Source organism: Centropristis striata, chromosome 2 (genome assembly GCF_030273125.1).
Source record: "Centropristis striata isolate RG_2023a ecotype Rhode Island chromosome 2, C.striata_1.0, whole genome shotgun sequence".
Lineage (NCBI taxonomy): Eukaryota > Metazoa > Chordata > Actinopteri > Perciformes > Serranidae > Centropristis > Centropristis striata.
Window position 1 is genome coordinate 43,531,776 of NC_081518.1, and position 14,402 is coordinate 43,546,177.

Consider the following 14,402-nt stretch of genomic DNA (forward strand, 5'->3'; position numbering starts at 1 on the left):
AATGTATTTAGATACATTTTTCATTAAATTACAGTTGTTTTAAGATAAGTAATGCTACCTAGGACAGTTGCACCGGTGGACAAATGTCATGTTCAAAACAGAATATTTGCATAGTTGAAGAACGATACTCATTGTTTGCAGATGGATTAGATGTAGAAGAATGAACTGCATATTAAAACATTAATTTTAATGAAATATTATCAAATTTTAGTAATATTTGTCACTGGGAAAACAAAAATTGAGCATCACGTCAACCACCCATGTAAAGCACTTTGAATTACCTTGTGTTGAATTGTGCTATACAGATAAACTTGCCTTGCCTTGTATGGTAGAGATAGGAAACAGAGAAAAAATAGATACCAGGGAGCACTTACACTAAAGTATTGTGAGGGAGATAGAGGAAAAAGAGAGGAAGGAGTGAGAGGAATGGAGAGGGAGATCACAGGTCCCTCTTGATTCATCCTGATTACAAGGTTAGGTTAAGGTTAAGTGACATGGGCAAGTCCTGCCTCTCCTCTTTCTCCGTCTCCCCCTCTTTGTCTCCTCTTCTCCTCATTTAAAGGTGAGCAGGGACTCTTATTGGTTATGCGGCCCTGCCTGAAGTTATGTGTGGCTATTGTCAAGAGCGAGGACCTTTTTATTTTTTACACACAGCTGCTTACTGCTAAATAGTGCCTTGTCCAGAAGGGGACAATCTGGGCCTCTAATTGCTGTCACTGAAGCCTAGATTCATTATGTGACTTTCCCATTAAAATGTGAGCATTAATTTGTATAATGAAATATCACCCTCTGCAGTGTGTTCATTAGCTGTGGCCCCACACTGTAGCGCCACAGCCGCACAATGTTAGCTACCTAGAAAACTGTGGTTAATTTTGCTAATGGATATTTTCCCACTCACTGTTCAAGAGGAAATTAATACTGTAACATTAGCTCTTTAACTTTTGGAGAAATTTAAATTCACTTCATTCCTTTCAAGCTGGTGTTAGCTGCTCATTAATCTCTGCGTTGCGTTGCACAATGCTGCCTCGACTGGCTTGGTAAGCAACTCCATTGTGTCACTCACATTGCATTAGGATGAAGGGGAGCTCCACTGTCATCTGTGAATTTCTCGGCATTGTCACCAGAGCACAGAGAAGATCTTTAACCGCTGTAAAAGTCATGTTGTGGATGTAATCAGGATGTCACAGTAGCAGAGCTGGTATGATTAGGTTATAGCAATGATTTAAAGGCCACATATTGGGGATGCATCAGGCTGTTTTCCTCCAGGCTATGCTAAAGCTGTGCTTAGATAGGCCAACGGCCAGGGACACATTCCATTCCGAAAGACAACATCCTTACTAACTTTCCTCACTTTTGTTCCTGGGTGCAGAGGGCTCCAGATGAAGCCTTTTTTTCATTTTATGATATTTCCTAGACATAAATGGATAAATGTAAAATACACTGTGTGGATGAAATTAGATGGACCTACTTCTCTGTGTGTGTTTTGCCAAATGAGTTAACGCCAGGCCTAGGTTGAGGTCTCCGCTTCCTCCATGATAAAATATGGCCCTCATGGGTGTCCTTACTGTACTACTCAAAGCAGACATAACTCAGCTCTCTCACCACCAGATAACAGATGCCCCCGAAAACCACCACAATCCCCAGCTACTGTGGAAGAGCTGAGGATGGCCTGGCTGTGACCTGGATGTGCTATTTAACACAGAGATCCTAATTATGGCAGTAGAAACCAGACGTGTTAGCATGCAAAAGCTTTTCCTCTAATTCCTTTCCAGATCTGAGGTACACTATGTGCCTCTTATTAGGGGGTTACAGTATGGGTGGTCTCTTATTCTGCCTTTAAAGTGCATGGATAAGAGAGAAAAAAAGGGAGACAGAGGAGTAGAATAAGAAGAAAAGCATTGATTTTTCAGCGTTTTAGCCTCTGCTTCTCTGCTGGCACTAGAGGATTACTTGGTTGTGAAGTGTAGAAACTAACAAAAAGGTCAAAACGGTTGGACTCAGCTTTTCAAGAATATCTAGAGCATGGGTCTCAAACTCGCAGCCCGCGGGCCAATTGCGGCCCTCGTGATGATATTTTGTGGCCCCCACCTTGATATGAAAATTTAATGTGAGTTTTATATGAATGGCACTTTACCTTGTTGTGCATGGAAGGTTCCTTTAATTACTTTTTTGGTAATTTTGTGTCCTTTTTAAAATAATTTTGTGTCCTTTTTTAAGTAATTCAGTGTCTTTTTTAATAATTGTGTGTCTCTTTTGGGAATTCTGCGTCTTTTTTTGTAATTTTGTTTCTTTGTTTGGTAATTTTGTGTATTTTAATAATTTTATGTCTTTTTTTGGTAATTATGTGTCTTTTTTGGTAATTCTGTGTCTTTTTTTATGAATTCTGTGTCTTTTTTTGGTCATTTTGATCCTGCCTCCAGCGGCCCCCAGGTAATTTGAGTTTGAGACCCCTGATCTAGAGGAATATAGGGGTGCGAATATGTGACTGACTAAAAGGGAAATATTTCTTCAGAGTCATTAAATAATTTGTATTTGTATTTGTATTTGTTTTCAAATGATGTTGGGTCCAAAATCATGCTTCTACTTGGGCTTGGCAACTCTGTGGTTTAATTCTGTGTGCTAGCGAGGAGAAAGAAGCCGGGAGACAGTTTGGTTTTAAAAGCAGATGTTAAACTGTGGATCCTGGTTTAAAATTATCTTGTTTTTCACATAATTTTAAACAAAATGTAATATTACACACAGAGAGAAAGATAAGTAGAAAGAAAGGACTGGGAAAAAAAGCATGCAAGGGAAAAAGTCTTCTACAAAGGGGCATTCAACAAATTTTCCCATTATTTTCATTTGGTTAATGATAGGGAATGAGGGATGGCCTCCAAAAATTAAATTAAATAACAAATAATAAAATTTGTTGGGCTGTTGAAATAGAAAATTGAAAACAGTACAGTGTTTTATTAAATTTAATCCACTTAAAAATTGCAACTCTTTTGGGAATTCTGCGTCTTTTTTTGTAATTTTGTTTCTTTTTTTTGGTAATTTTGTGTATTTTAATAATTTTGTGTCTTTTTTGGTAATTCTGTGTCTTTTTTTATTAATTCTGTGTCTTTTTTTAATAATTTTGTGTCTTTTTTGGTAATTCTGTGTCTTTTTTTATTAATTCTGTGTCTTTTTTTGGTCATTTTGATCCTGCCTCCAGCGGCCCCCAGGTAATTTGAGTTTGAGACCCCTGATCTAGAGGAATATAGGGGTGCGAATATGTGACTGACTAAAAGGGAAATATTTCTTCAGAGTCATTAAATAATTTGTATTTGTATTTGTAATTGTTTTCAAATGATGTTGGGTCCAAAATCAATTACATTTTCAGAAAAGCATTTCATTTCTCTGTGGATTAAGTGTTTCACAGTTTTTATATAGCAACTAGACCTGCTTTACTGTCAAAATTACAATACAGGACCTTTAAAAGATAACTTTTCTCTGGTACTAGTGTCTAAAGCACTCTTTCCAGATTGAAAAACCCTCCCTCCCTGTGAGCTGAACTGAGAGCCAGTGGGGAATCACCTTACAAACTTACACTTTACACACCAGGCCCAGCAGCCAGAAGCAGGCGTCCTTGTTGTAAGGTGACCTCTGCATGGTCTAATTGTGACTTTAACCTGGATAGTCAGTGGGGCGTTTGTACCTTGCAGAGGGTTAGAGCGCTGGCTACTGTCCACAGTCCACATCATTACTCTGACTGCAGCCTTAACCTCCAGGTTATCACAGAAGAGGCTGAGCCCTGGTTGGTGAGATATATGGACAGAGAGCACGCAGCTCACAGGGTTAGGACGCTTGACTGAGAAATAAAGCTAAATCTATTAGGCACATCATCTCACGCATATCCCTAAACTGTGGACAGGCCGGCTTTGTTTTGGCTTGAAAGTTATTGAGAGTTAGCAAGTGTGAAATTGCCCTCTGAGTGATGTCATCGGAGGACACTGAACCCTTGTTGTGTTAATTAGAGCTCAATGAAATGAGTATGAAAAAACTGGATAATAACAGCCTTAAGCCTCAATGAGGGACACTGTTCCGCATATTCCTTCTCGTGAATAGTTTTATTTATTTGTCTTTATGTCAATTTGAATAAAATGCTTTAGAGTCAAACATCTGATAAGAGTGCACAGAAAACATCTCCAGGATTACATTTCGTGGACTAAACAGGATTATGATTTAGGTGAGAATCACAGTATTACTGATAAACTGGGATCAATGGGTTGTTATGGTTCTGCTTATTTTCAGGACATTGTCATACTGTGATTTGGAAAGTGTGACCATCTGTGCACTTATTTTAGATAGAGTTTGTACAGTAAATAGGTTTCTTTTTTTCATTCTTTCTTTCTTTGTAGCAGAATAAATTACTGAGCTAGGGAAGGTGGCAATGTTCTGAAAATAACACCAGAATTTCTGAGATTAAAGTGATACATTTACGACGAAAAATGTACCAAAATAAGTATTAAGTCATGATAAAAACTCAGAAACTTGAATTTAAAATAATGATATTCAGAGATTATAAAGTCATAAATCCATGAAAAAAACGTTTAGAGTTTTAGAGATTTAAGTCACATATTTATGACAACAAAAAAAAGAAATCTGGATTCATCTATTTATTTTTTGAAGCAACCATATCGCTTCACTGCTGTGTATTGTGTCTAGAGTGGATGAACTAAAATTACACTTGGCAATCGGATTTAGCAATAAGGAAACACTTAGCTCACCCTATTATCAGAAGGATCTGGACCTTGAATAGATATTTCAAAACTACCATGCAATGGACACATGCAAGTCTTTTTCTTGGGATTGTACCACTTTAATGTCAGACTTTTTATTTAAAGCCAATAATGTGATAAGAAATGTATCTTGACATATTACTTTTTAGTCTGGCAAAAAATAAATTCAGATTAAAGGCTTCCTGGAGACAACTAAGGCTGTATCAATTACAAAACCAATACGCAATCAATTAATCTGCATCATATCCATCAAACTCAGAGGCAGATTGACTCCAATATCTGATTAGGCCAATATTCATAAACCAATATGTCAGTCTAACCCCAGAAGGAATGTCAGTACATGCGGTAAAGTAAATTTTGCATGAAGTACAATAAATGTTTAATTGCTGGAGAAATACAGTGTGTGGCTGCACTTGGCTGGGGGACGGACGGGTGAGTGGATGTACTGACCTGTGTGTATCCGCAGATGGACTTTGAGATGATGGGAGGTGCGGAAGGACTTGCCACAGTAGGGGCAATCCTTGGAGGACGAGCCCACGCTCCGCTCACGATGCTGGGACAGAGACGGCTGAATGCTCCCCGCTGCCTTCCCCAAGTCCTCCCCAACATCTGGAGCGCACACAGAGACAGCACAAGGAGGGAGAGACAAATGGAAGGTGTGTTGAGTGCCACTTCAAACCAGCCCTCCACACATCAGAACACAACACGTTTTTTTTTTTCTTTCTCCTCTGTCTGTCAGTCATTGTCCCTCGTTTCCCTTGCTCAAATGTGCGAACGCCACACAAAGTCAAACGCATCAAACGGGCTCACAGGCCGTGCTATTTTCCTCCCTGACAGAACGCTGACAGTTCATAAGCTTTTCAGTTTCTTTAGAAACACCATAGTCCTGAGATACACCCCCCCTCAACTCAAACACACACACACACACACACACCCTCAACACCACCACCTGCACCACCACCACCGCCTCTCCTTTCTCCTCCTTTCTCCTCCTGTTTTTCTTTTTTTATCCTTGCTATCATCATCATTCCTATTAAGCATATGCTGGAGTGCAGTGAAAATTAACAATGCAAAATAAAACAGAAAGAAGAAAAAAGAGAGAGATAGATTTGGCTATGTCAGCATCGCAGGATCTCCTCGCATCTCTTCCCGCGACCCGATTTTGACAGGTAGCTGTCAGAGATATGATAGGGTGATAACGGCTTTGACCCCGCCCTCCGCCACTTCCTCCGCGCTCCAAAAAACGATGATGCACAATTTAGTGCAACAGCAGTCTGTTATCAACACAATCACCTTCTGAATATGAATCTAAAGATGAGTGACGACAACCTGGGAATGTGTTGACAGCAGCATAATCTGAGGTGAGGGTGTCATCGTCAGATTGTACACAGTGGCCTTGTTGCACGGATGGTTAAGAGCTTGTGATGTGCTGACAGACATGAAATTTAAAGGTCTGAGCAACATAGTTAAGTTCAAAAAAGAAACTTGAAAGGAACAAAAAGGAATACACAACAGATGCTTGATATGTCTTGTATCTTGAAGCTGTTAAATTAAAAATATCTGTACTAGTTCCAATAGCATTTGATGGGCGTCGCTGTGCAGGAGGTTCAACATCAACCCACACAGCAGAACTGTCACCACAGATTTACCGATTTCATAAGAAAGCACGTCTTTCTTTCCTTTTTTATTTTTCTATTTTTTTTGCGCAGGTGCCATATCAACATTTATTAATCTGAAACACGTACAAACACGGAAGTCATGAACTTTGTGGTCATGGGCAACAACAACATCGATCACTTATTTGCTGAGGTTAAAGCAGCTACAAGGAACTTTTATTTTGGGTTGAATTTGGTGTCCTAGCACCAGATTGCCAATAGAAAAGCTCTCTTTTACTGCAGCTGGGTCTCAGTGCTGGATCTGGTTCTCCTGGGGCTCACTTTGCTTCAGTGGTCCAGCAAAACGGTGTGGGCCTCCAGCAGAATGGTGTCGGTATTGGCTCCTGGACGAAGGTGGAGCAGCAGGACTGCTGTAGCTCCAACACCTTGCGCTGGACCTCCAACTGCAAGTTGAAGGCAGCAGCGAGTGGATGTGGGTCTGTCCACAGTGGGCTTGTTGCTCCAGGAGGCCCCACTGTAGTCTGAGCTACATGAGGTTGTAGAGAACATGCATGATTTTGTCTGATTTTGTCAGAATCTGACCCAGTCATTAAGAATATTTAAATAGAATTAGCCAATATTCTTGCCTGTGGTCTTGTTTCCTCATGTAGGTTTTATTGAGGCACCAATGTTCAATTGAAAGTGTTTAATAACCAGTTTAATGTTCCGTGTATTGAAATTAAAGAACAGAAAGGGACAGACAAAACCAGTCCAAGTCTGTGGCCTCCGTGGTAAAAAATAAAAAAAAATACTTCTGAATAAAAAAAAATAGCATGTTAGTGTGCGCGTGACCCAAAGAAGCACAAATACAGTAAAAAATGTTATTTATTTTTTAATCTGGCACATAATTTGGTATGTGCGCAGAGTGGAGGGGAGGGAGCCCGAAAGAAAGAGAAAGAATCAAAATCGAGCAACCCACTTAGGCAACCACGCCGCACAATAAGGAACATTTTTTAACATTAGCCTAATCTTTTCTTTTCTGTCGCTTCCCACCCCATTCCACCCCTCCTCTGTCGGGGAGTCAAATAGGGTTTACAGAATGGAAAGACCCAAGTCAGCAAGTCCTCTTCCACACTGACACTAAACACACAACTCCATTCAGCAACACTGCTATCAGGCTGAGGGCTATTTATCACAACTGAAACTGAAAGGCAACCTAAATGTAAGTCTGTGACAATACGCAGATACTAAATACCAGCTGCTTCTACTTGGGCTTGGCAACTCTGTGGTTTAATTCCGTGTGCTAGCGAGGAGAAAGAAGCCGGGAGACAGTTTGGTTTTAAAAGCAGATGTTAAACTGTGGATCCTGGTTTAAAATTATCTTGTTTTTCACATAATTTTAAACAAAATGTAATATTACACACACAGAGAGAAAGATAAGTAGAAAGAAAGGACTGGGAAAAAAAAGCATGCAAGGGAAAAAGTCTTCTACAAAGGGGCATTCAACAATTTTTTCCCATTATTTTCATTTGCTTAATGATAGGGAATGAGGGATGGCCTCCAAAAATTAAATTAAATAACAAATAATAAAATTTGTTGGGCTGTTGAAATAGAAAATTGAAAACAGTACAGTGTTTTATTCAATTTAATCCACTTAAAAATTGCAACAATTTCAAGGAAATTCTGTATATCATGACAAATACTGTGACCTTCATAATAAAAGAAAAGTATGCAAATTATACTAAACACAAATTGTATATATCATATCACAGGTGAAAATATAATTTCCTGCATAATTTCAGTATTGTGTGAACACATCAAATGCGCCCCCACCCTTTTATTTTGCATTTTAATTTGAATGCATTTAAAAGACGGCCTGTGGACAGAAAATAAATAAATAAAAGCGACTACAATTCCCCCAGTGCTTGGTCCAGGACTGCACCATACTGTAGCCATAGTCCCCTCCTCATAAACATATTTAGAGCGGTCTACTGTACAGATCCCCTTTTGGCAAGGATTCCCCAGATCGTGTAACAGACAGTAGCCCACCTGCCCGCCCCAGATGGGGCTAAAATTAAAAAATCCAAAACACAGATTAGAAGCAGGACAAACACCAGACCACACTTCCAATCACACACACACACACACACACACACACACACACACACACACACACAGAGCTCTGCATGTCTGTCTCTTTCTGTCACACACATTCACACGCAGACACACGTCCTTGTGTGTCAGGGTTAATAGTGCTCCTGTAAGAGGAAGACACATTACTGAGAGGATGAGAGTGTGCTCTCCTGGCATATAACAGCCCTTCAATAATAAATGGGCTTCACACATTCCCACACACACACACACAGACTACAAAGAAAGGTAAAACACAACTTTGGGGTGTGCTTCCTTTCTCTTCATGCAAGTGTGTATGCATGAACACACACACCATAGGTACGCACACGTGTGAGCGTCCACGTCATTCCCAGGCACTAGCCGGGTGTCCAGCCTGCTTGTCTTTAATCAGTTGACTGATCCGCAGCTTTTAATGCGACTGTTCCAATTACTGTAAAAGTCATACTGCTCCATATAACCACAAATATTGACACTTTATTGCACAACACATTTATGACATTTTGAAGGTCACCCCGTATATTAGGCATCATCGTACACAGCTGGGTGTGTGATGTGGGGAGAGACTCTCAATCGCTTGTTGACACCCAGCCGTAACTATCCTCCGAGTATTGATTTTCCTTCCACATCTTCCATCTTTTTTTATGCAAAGGAGATTCACTGTAGGAGACGCAACATTAAAGTGATTGTCACAGGTGAGCCTTTGGCTTTTTATATACAAGCCTGTAAAGGCCAGCTACTATTAGTCTTTCACTTTGCTCACACTATTATACAATTAGGAAAAGCTGACATTTTTTCATTCAGAATCTGAATCAGAATCCGAACGTCTTCGTTATCAAATCCTAAAGTTGTCAGAATTTTGCATTGAACAAGAGAAAAACTGGTAAGGCCAACATTTAGCACTAAAAAACAAACTAATAAAAATGCTACATGGTTGGCAGGTTTGCTATACCCCTTCAACAGTCAATTAAGTCCTGGGTCTATAACTGCCTTAAACTGAAGAATGTTTTATGAAAAAATATTTAAATTTTAACGAATTAGAATACAATCATTACAAGTTTTCCATTTTTTTCTGTAACTGCGGTAAGCAGATAATTCACAGTTTTATTACAGGGAAAAACACTGTCTACAATTATTTGATATATAATAAAAGATGAGTATTTACAAGCAAAGTCATCTAAATTTTGCTGCAAGTGCCAAAGGCCACTGCTGGGCTGACATGTTTTATTTCAGCTCAACCAGCCATGTATCACATACAAAAGATCACAACTTATCTCAAGAATTAAGGATTTAAAAAAATGATTTAAACATTCAAGCCACTGCTACGTCTTGTTCTAAAATTCTACCATCAAACTCAAAAATTCAAAGTGTTTTAATGTGCCATCTATGAACCCGTCACTTGCCTCTACCCCAGGAACAAACATGAAAAACGCAGAACTGTGACTCTGCTAGTACAAGTATATCACAGAGGGGGGGAAAAAAGAGAAATACATGTATAATTCAGCTGTATCTGATCTGAGACCAGCTCCTCTCCCCTCTGCCTTTACTGGTGTCACGGCGGCGTAATGGAACATGCCAGAACAAAGGCTCTGAGATCAGATTGGAGCAGAGTTGAGCAGGCCATCTGGGAGGCAGGCTGAGTATCAGTCACTCTGCCTGCTGTCTGCTGCACTCACACTCTGACTAACTGTGTGCGAGAGTGCAACTGTGTGTGTAAGTGTGTGTGTGTGTGTGTGTGTGTGTGTGAGTGTGAGACACCTCACTCCCTTCCGACAGCACGTCACCAGGATCTTGCAACGAAGCGACCGATGCATTGCCACCGCGGGGATACGCCACCAGGGCAGCCTGCACCACTGACTGACAAATATATAAATTGATAAGGATCTTTATATGTGTGTGTGTGTGTGTGTGTGTGTGAGTGTGTGTGTGGGTACCCCTGGGATAGGGCATGCTGCCTACTTCTTCACAGCGACCACACCCAATTTCCATTAATGGAGGATGCAAAAAAAAAAAAAGAAAAAAAAAAAAATCATCAACAATAACAGCAAAAATAAACAGCAAAACCACTGATTGTGTGTGCATATATGGTATCGGGGTGGTGGTGGTGGTGGGGGAGGGGGGGCTGCCAGTTCCTTAATGGTCTTCTTTCAATCACACTTTGCACTCTAAACGTTCTGTGGTTTTGATTAGTATGATATCACTTTCAGGAAATAAAACTAGGGGGGGAAAAGCACATCAGTCATAAAAACACAAGATGTTTTGCTTCTTGCTCGGCCATTATTCTAATGCATCACGTGACTCCCGTCGAAGCCCGCCGGCCTCTCCCCGTAGCCAAATAAGTGATTGGGGGTAGGAGGAGGGGTGAGGGAGGGGGGGGGGGGGGGGGGGGGGGGGGGTGATTGACGGAAACAGTTTGAAAAGGGGAAAGATATTAAGAGAGATTGGGTGAGAGGTAGGGAGGGAGGGGAAAGAGAGAAAGAGTAAAATGTGATGACATCATTTGAAAGGCATTAGGCTTTTAAAAATGCGCCCGGGGGGACTTGATTTCCTTACACCAGAGCAACACAACACCATCCGGCCTGATGCTCGCTTGCTCTCCCCCTCTTCTCTCTCTCTCCCTCTCTCTCTTCCTCTCTCTCTCTCTCTCTCACACACACACACACACCTCCTAACACCCCCTTCCCCTCTCGTTCTTTTTTTGATTTGGACCACTGCCATCTTTGTGAGCGTCTGGTTCATGCGAGTTAATCAATTTGAGGTTTAGTTACACTGCTGATGCTAGCATTCCAGCCACTGCTAGAACGTAATCTGAACTCGCAGAATTTATTAACCAAACACCAATTATCATTAAACACCACTGCATTATCCCCCTCCTTTTACTACCTGACAAGGACTACTTAATGAAATTTTAGATTAAAGTTATTTGGTGCATGATTTATGGGCATCGAGAAAGTCCTAATGCAGGGCTCTCTTAGTGTGCAGATGCTTTTTTAAAAATATTTTCGGTATTTTTTTTTTTTCTAAAGGGAGTACACCACAGATCTGAGAAGTCTCTAAGGTATTACAACAACCAGGTTTGTAGACCAAAAAGAACAGGAAGAAGAAAGGAAGGGGGGCAGAAAAGAGCGACTGTGCTCCAAATTTTACATCCTCACCTCATACTTGTTGTTTTACTGTTGACCCTGTCGAGGAACAGAAATAAGACCAAAGACAAAATAAATTGTGAGAATAAAAAGAAAATACAAATAAAATAAAGGAAATGCAAGTTGTTGTTTACCCGCGCAATGTTTGTGAGATGAAAACAGCAGCAGAATGTGTTACATATAAGGCGGTGGGGTAAACAGGGGCACCAGATGTTCTTTGATGTTAATAATGGCATTTATTATTAATATTAATTAGATCGCATTCAGCAATACATTTGGGCCATTTCCAAGTCAATTAAGCAAAATGGCATTCGGGAGATGTTGAAACGACATTTTAAGGCAGGTGTTCAGCGGTCCCCTATTAAAAACATTTTTGCAGCTCCTGAAAAACAACCCATTTTCAGGCAGATTTTATTTATTTTCTCTTTGTTTACTCTTCCTCAGTATTTCTCTCTGCTGTTGTGAATGCTACAGTTGTGGCTGTGTGCAAGAGAAAACATATTGAGGACTGGTTCTAGATTTAGCATGCATTATCTAATTAAAATATACAGTATGTGCTGATTGTGATAATGCACACATGTTGTGTCAGTCAACCCAGACTGAGGGGTGACAGAGCGGGTTAATCCAGATATGAAATCATGATTATGAACATCATGATGATAATAAAAAAATACTTTGAGGATTACAGACCACACTTCTCCAAATGACCGCTTCACACAGGGTTTGCCTTTTTGAGACGAACCCAAATGAATTAACTTTTAGCGCCAAATGATTTTTATCTGAAAGGCCAAATCCATATAGTCGAGTGCGCCAACAGCCCCTTATACCAGGACACAAGGTTCCGAGTGCCGCCGCTACCAGCAGATACCAGTTCTACCAAATCTAATTAGACAACACAAGCCAGAGGCCTCACACCAGGGGGTGCCTTGTCTATATAATCTAAATAATCCCTGCCTATATGTGTAAGGATAAAAAACACAGCCATTCTAAAGCTCTATTCAGTTTAATCTAGACCTCTGAATAGGGTCCTGCCACACCTCACGGACCCAGTGTGTGTTTATGTGTGTGTGTGCGCTCATAGCCCTGCTTTTGGCAGCAAGCCCTTTTTTTCAAAGCTGGTGGAGGCAGCAGCCTTACAATGGTACATTAACAATCTGTGCGTTCATTTATCAGTGTGTGCGATTTGGACTCTCCGTTCATGGCGCGCTGCACTTTTCATGGCTGAAAATTAATGAACAAGCCTCCCCTCGCAACAAACATGCACCTGTGCTGCAGAGATGGTAATCACAAACATTTATATTTATTAGTGAACGCCTGCACTAAAACTGGAGTTGTGGAAGAGAGAAAAAAATAGAAAAAAGAAGAGAGGATGAGGGGAAAAACAGGAGGAGGAGAGATGGTTCCCTTTCTTTAACCTGGGTAATGAAAGGGTAGCGGTTTCCATTGTGCAGAATTGTGTTAAAGCTATTTGTTTGAAGCACTTTCTTGAATGAACGGGGGGTGTGGAAGTGCAGGATATCTATTCAGGGAGTGTGATCTTCACGCTGTGAAGATTATTTCTCAAAAACTATGGGGTGAAGGGCATAGCGGCGGAAAAAAATAACACCTTGTGTGCTTATTCTAAACGTGCAGCCTAAAATACTAGCTGATGCTTTGCAAAATCTGTAGGAATAATTGAATTTGTGCAGAGGCCAAACCTCGGCCGCCATTGCTATACAGGTGGAAATGATGGACAGTCTTGAGGAAAAACCTGTTTAGAATGCATTTCGTCGCCTACTTTTTTCTCCATCCTTCTTTTTCCACTTCTCTCACTCTCATCTCTCCCTCCATCCCTCTTCCTCCCCTCCTCCTCCCCCCTCCCAGACTGACAGAAGGTGGCTCTCTCCCTCAGTAAAGGCTATGCCTCTGCCCAGCTAGGGGAAGAGGAATGGTGCCATAAGTTTCTCCCTGGCACCGGCCCACCTTTGTTTCCCCCCCTCCTCAAGTCTGTTTCAGGCTTCAAAGAGCATTGGAAAAAGACATACACACACATAAACACACACCCAGACACACACATACAAATGTTTGAGGGAGCACTGATGTCTCACTAACTTTATCATTCTAGCAGGGTGATCATAGCCCCGTTGAGAGGCTCTGGAAGATGCTTGAGGGTGTATGAGTGTTTGTGTGTGTGTGTGCGTTTATGTGTGTGTTGTCCACCACTGTCTGCATGTATGCATGAGAGCACAAAAGGCAGATGGGGACAGAGGTGGGTGTCTTTTAGGACATGAAGACAAGAGAAATTACTAATGTGTTTGTCTGTGCGTTTGTGTACACACTTGCCAGTGTGTGTGTGTGTGTGTGTGTGTGTGTGTGTGTGTAGTGCTATAATAATCAGGGTGTATATTCATCATGCCCCCTCTCAGTCTGTGTTGGCAGGAAGTGGTGTGGTTACCATTAGTGAAGGATGACTAGGTCGCTGTCTCTTTTACTGGGATACTGCTGGGTCTCTATGGATAGAGAAGTGCAAGAAAATGAAAGGAGAGGAAATGATTTAAGATGAGAAAAGTGTAAAGGTGAAAAGATAGACAAAAGAAATTAAGGAGAAAGGAAAGGTGGAAAGATTACCACACCAGTCGCCGGGCAAGAAATGTTTCTGCAACGTTTCTGCAAACCACCGCCTTGTTAACATGTTTTTTTTTTGTTTTTTTATCCAGCGACGAAGCAATGTGATGCTGATAGCCGCATAAGTAGTGTTTTAAGGTCTCATTTTTGGAAGTTTTGTCTGAAATTAG

The 14,402-nt window shown here is 40.9% G+C and overlaps 1 protein-coding gene across 4 annotated transcripts in view; it reads right to left on the bottom strand.

The window, feature by feature from the left end:
• Positions 1-14,402, bottom strand: part of znf536 (zinc finger protein 536) — a 331,204-nt gene that overhangs the window by 85,868 nt on the left and 230,934 nt on the right. For all 4 annotated transcript variants that reach the window (XM_059351790.1, XM_059351771.1, XM_059351798.1 and 1 more), the window contains one exon: positions 5,211-5,369. In XM_059351790.1, the coding sequence (XP_059207773.1) occupies positions 5,211-5,369 (159 nt within the window). The remainder of the gene's footprint in view (positions 1-5,210; positions 5,370-14,402) is intronic.